This window comes from Sinocyclocheilus anshuiensis, unplaced genomic scaffold (genome assembly GCF_001515605.1).
Source record: "Sinocyclocheilus anshuiensis isolate Anshui unplaced genomic scaffold, SAMN03320099.WGS_v1.1 scaffold1566, whole genome shotgun sequence".
In the NCBI taxonomy this organism is placed as follows: Eukaryota; Metazoa; Chordata; class Actinopteri; order Cypriniformes; family Cyprinidae; genus Sinocyclocheilus; species Sinocyclocheilus anshuiensis.
Genome location: NW_015546165.1, coordinates 33539 through 39028, shown reverse-complemented (window position 1 = coordinate 39028; position 5490 = coordinate 33539). Strand labels below are relative to the sequence as shown.

Here is a 5490-nt window from a genome sequence, read left to right as displayed (position 1 = left end):
TATTAATAAATTAATTTGTACTACAGAGGTGGCACAGAAGAACACAAAAGTGGCTTGTAGGTAAATTTTCAGACGTTCAATGAGGCTCAGAGGTGGCATGAGTGCAATTAAAGTCAGTGGAGATTGTGGAGATTAATGTTGTCTGTGTGTGTGTGTGTGTGTGTGTGTGTGTGTGTGTGTGTGTTAGTGAGTGTGTGTGTGGGGGTTTATGGGATGTAACCGTTGAATCCATCAGTCCCTCACAATCCATCCCGCTCTGTTTCCATAGTAACACAATACAGTGTGTCTGTAGACGCGTTTCTTTCTTCATCTCTATGTGTTTTATTCTGAGGATGATGTTCATTGTTTAATAAACGCGTGGTGATCATGAACTGTCTCTGAGCCTCACAACTTGTTATTCAGAGCTGAACTTACACAAGCTCCATCATCTTTGTTTCATATGATTTTTCTAGGCTGCTTTACTTCCATAACAAAGAAAACGGAAGCTGAAAAAATCTCAAAGCTTTAGCTGCAATACAAATGAGCAAAAAACTGCTCTTCTACACACACTTCTCTCAAACGTTCCCATTAAAACGGGTTCAAGAGCGATATGAATGTTCTTTTCTGTTATAACACATTCTCATCTCCATGGAAACAACCTTTCCCCTCTTTCCTCTGTTTCTCCTCACCGCCTGTGCCATTACGCTCACTACGGCTTCATTATAGATCTGTGAGAGACGCGGGATAAACCTCTCATTTTGTCTCTTAATGTCTCATAACTCTGGAAAGCGCTTCGGTTCGCTCACCCAGAATGCTTTGCGCTGAACCCAGTGTGTTTGGTGGTCATTAGAGGCGTTAATCGCAGTGTTTACTCGTGTCTCTCATCTATTCTCAGGAGGAACAGCATCTGTCACAAACATGCTGGTGCTTTCAGCCTCCGTTTGCTTGTTTGAGAGCTCAAATACATGCTTTTAGTGAGCAATGACTAAATATTAGTGCAAAAATGACCGAATTTTGGCACTTAAACCCCTGTAAGTGATATATGCACATGCAAAATGACTTTCCAAACAGGTTTCCCAAACACTCGCTGTCCTGTCTAACATATGATCCATATTACAAAGGTTGCACTAGCTATGGAAGCATGTTTAGAAAATAACAAGGTGAGGGGCCGTTCACACGGAACGCATGTTTCTATCCCAAAGCGCTACTTTTGCATTGTTTTTCTACGTAAACATGCGCTAGATGGTTGTGTATGACCGCTGCGCTCACGTCTCGTGTCTTTCGCAGTGCTGCGTCTTTAAGACGCCGTGTCAAGCTAAAATAATTTAAACTTTCACATAAACAGTGGGCCAATCAGAAGGCCCCGGAGGCGGGGCAAGCGTTGTTTACAGTAGCAAGTTGGCATGGCAACCGTTTTATCTGACGGCAACATGACTTAGGAGGCGTTCTGTGCTGTGCTTTTTAAAAAAACGTTCCTGAGTGCCGCGTCTACGTTTTAGGGGCCGTTCACATGTTGCGTCTTTTGCGCGCTCAAGTTTGTTATTTCAAATGTAGACGCGCAAATAGAGAGCACCGTCTCAACTTTTCAGAATGCCACAACTTGTCATGTGACAAGAACCAACCAATCACCTTCACCCTTTCCATAACAACATTGAAAGCTCAGCCAATATGGAGCAACAAACACGCCTTGTGTGTGAACGGCCCCTAACTGAGACTTTTATCTCACAATATTGCAGAGTTCATATCTTGCAATTCTGAGTTGTTTCGCAGAACTGTGAGAAAAAAAGTCTGAATTGTGAGAAAGTCGCAATCGAACACCTTTCTGAATCAAAAAACAAATAAAAAATAGGATTTGTGTGCATATATATACGTCGCTTACAAAATCTTTTTATTTTGTCTGAATGCACAGCTACTTTTGAAAAAAAAAGTGACAAAAAAGTAAGTGACACATTTTTGTTAAAACTTTAACAACGATGTTTTTGTTAAAAACTTTAGATGCCAAGAAAACATTTAACATTTTCATTTCGATTAAACGATGTACAAAAATAACTCAAACTAAAACTGAAAAATTTTTTTTTTAAATATATAAACATAAAAAAAGGACAATACAATTATTAAAAACTTAAAATAAAAAAATGGAAAAACAAACACTAATTCAAACTTTTAATAAAAACTATAATAGTATCTCTATAATATTACAATACTTGTAAACACACACACAGTCTAATAAATCAAAGAAACCTGTTCTGAATCTTTAAAGAAGTGAAGACTTCACTTTCCTTCATCATTTTGCTCAGTAACTAAATAAATAAAGTCACCTTGGAGTCCATAACACTATATAGTGAAAGGATGTTCACTTACACTATCTACTGCACAATTAAACAGTTTCTTTAAATAATAAAAACAGATATGAATAAGAGCTGTATGCCCTCATTATAATTTGCATTGCTTAAAATTATCAGCAGCTCATTAAAAATCCATCACTGTTCACGTGAAACACAAGTCTGTGTGTTAGCTTAGCGTCTGATGACATCATAGGAAGTGTGGGCGGGCTCTAAGCTCTTCAGAGCAGCTGATTGGCTGTCTGTGATGATTGGCGGCTCACACGGCAGGAAGTCATTGTTGCCGACGCTGGAGTTCTGCTCGGAGTTCACAAAGTTTGGAATGTGGAAGTCGGACAGGAAGTGCTCGTCTTCATCTCCTCTCTCGTCCTTCGCTGCCCTCTGGAGGCGGAGCCCGGGGCCCCGCCCACAACGCCTCCCTCGGCCAATCACAGCGTCTCTGACGGCCTCCTCGTGAATGTAGAAGTGAAAGAGGGAACGTGATTCGTCTGGCAGCGGCGGCAGAGAAAACGCCTGAGAGCCGCCGAGCTCCAGCACACAGTCAGCTAGACCATGATGCTTTTCACTGGGATCAGGGATCCTGCGGAGAAACACGGACAGACTGAGGCTTTGTGTTACATCAGGTGGCACTTTTTTAACAAATCTGTAACTATTAAATAATCTCATTGCATTTTCAAATTTTTTACTTTTTTTTTATTTCTACTATATTAAAAAAGTTAAATTTATGTTAAAAAAATATTAAAATGTATTTAATTGAAACTTTTTAATACAAATAAAAAATAGCATTTTTAATATAAATAATTTTTTTTTAGATTGAGTAAAATAAATAAAAAAGAAACTGTATACAACCACATGATTGAACTGCATTTTTTTAAAAATTGTAAAAAATTTTTTTACAATTGTATGGTTGAACTTCATAAAAACATTTTTGTTACTTGAAATAAAATAAAGATCAACTAAAAAAAAAAAAAAAAACGTATTTTACTTCAGCTAAAGAAAACATTACTCATTTTCATTAAAAAACTATACAAAAACTAAAATAAAAATAATAAAAACTATATAGACATATTTAAAAAAAAAAGCCTAATTGAACGAAAAAAAGACAAACACATGATTAAATAAACATTTTCTCATTTTATTTTATTTAATAAATGGGAAATAATACGTTATCAGTAACTATATACCAAAACTTGGTCCCCAAATAACTTTCTCAGTGACTTTACATTTTGGCATAAATTTTAATTTTTAATAAATTTAATTTAAAATCTATATTTAATCTATTGGTAATATTTCTATTAAAATATCGCAAAATCTTTGCGATTTTTGTGATTATATTTTTATATTTTAAACTTTTTTTTTTTTTTTTTTACTTTTTTTATATACACTGTAAAAAGTGAGTTTTCGAAGTTGTAAATAAAACAAAGATTATTGGTGTATGTTGTTATTGGAGAAAATACTATTTCAGATTTTTCTACTTCAAAATTTAATGTTTAATTCAATGGTGTTCATTTTTGTAGTTGTTAAATTTACTAGCAATTTTTGAATGTAAAAACTGTTTTTGCACCGATTTTTTTTCAGTGCAGTAGAAAGCTAAATCTTTTTTTTTTTACGTGTCTGATCTTTGATTTAGGTGAACAGCGCATTTTAATGACTAATTAAATCAGGGCTCATTTGCTGTAATATATGCAGCAGCTGAAGTGTTTCTGCTCATTTGAATATGTGATTACAGACTCTGTTTCTATGGAGACACACGTGAACCTTATTCTACAATAACACATCTGAACAAAAGCAGCATGTTGTGTGTGTGTGTGTGTGTGAGACAGAGAGAGAGAGAGAGAGTTTGGCATAATAACTGCTCCAGTATTGTGTGGGATTTTATTTATAGTCCCAAAGACTGACACTCTCTGACTGATGAGATTTAATATCTCATAATGCATTCAAAATCTGTACTATCTTCACATCATTAAAAAAAAAAAAAAGTCAGAACTTTCAACCATATTATATGAGATCAGCAACTTCTCATTAATGAGTTATAGTGAAAAAACGTCAGCGTTTTGAATGTTACCATGTTATTACTGCTTTTACACCTGTTTTATATATCGAAAAAATTTGATTTTTATTTTAATTTCAAATTACACATGAACACCAAAAAATATATATCATGCAAACATATAGATATTTTTTCAAAATTAATAAGAAATGTTATTTTAATATATCATTGTATGAAATTTACAAGAACACATAATCTGATATTTACCAGCATTAAGCCCAGTGGAATGAATGGAAATGAATTAAATTTCTTTGAATTGCTCAAGATCTTACATTTATGAAATCTACATATTTATTTCTAACAAAACAACATCAAAATAACAAACATTAATTTGAAAAGTTTTAAAGCAAAATAAATTCACTTCACTTTCAGATGAAAAAGTGATCAGTTTTTCATGCTGCAGTGGTTCATTTTTGACGTACATATTCATGTTCATTAACATAATTCAGTCCAAAAGTGTGTGAGATACGAGGAAATGGCTAAAAATATTACAGCGGTTTTTGACACTAATATAACTTCACAGATAATTTAGCGAAGTAATTTTGACATTTTTGGTACTCCATACATACCCAGGTCAAAATTACCCAAACATTTTAAATGTTTATATCTCTAAAAAAAAATTATTCTAAAAAATCTGAAAAAATAAAAAAAACAAATGATGTGTATTTTGAGGCTCTTAAAGTGTTTGCAAAGTTTTATTCCTTGAGTAAAAACTATGCATTTCATAGAAATTTGTATGCATCTCTTCCAGGTCAAAACAGACATGAAAGTGTAATGAGGGTTAAAATCTAATATTAAAGTTTCAGAAAAGATCTGAACAATGTTGTTGAACTCAAAAAGTCAGAGATCACAATATAAACTCTCATATTTCTCACGAAAATAATAAAAAAATCGAATGTTGTCCATGTTATCCACATCCGTTTAATAAAGTGTGTGTTTTACTCACTCTGGATGCGGAGCTCCTGTTTTTGTCAGCAGCGTCAAAACAAAGAACATAAAGATGACGAACACGGCCAGTCCGACCCAGAAGCCAATCACTATAGAGTCTGACGAAACAAAACCAGCATTTAGAACACACACACACACACACACACACACACACACACACACACACACACA

The 5490-nt window shown here is 34.3% G+C and overlaps 1 protein-coding gene across 1 annotated transcript in view; it reads right to left on the bottom strand.

Moving 5' to 3' along the window:
• Positions 1 to 2476: 2476 nt before the first annotated feature.
• The window catches only part of LOC107701361 (melanocortin-2 receptor accessory protein 2B-like), a 3524-nt gene continuing 510 nt past the window's right edge, over positions 2477 to 5490 (bottom strand). The window contains exons 2-3 of the mRNA XM_016503348.1: positions 5318 to 5417; positions 2477 to 2901 (exon numbers count right to left, since the gene is read on the bottom strand). Of these exons, the coding sequence (XP_016358834.1) occupies positions 2496 to 2901; positions 5318 to 5417 (506 nt within the window). The 3' untranslated portion in view covers positions 2477 to 2495. The remainder of the gene's footprint in view (positions 2902 to 5317; positions 5418 to 5490) is intronic.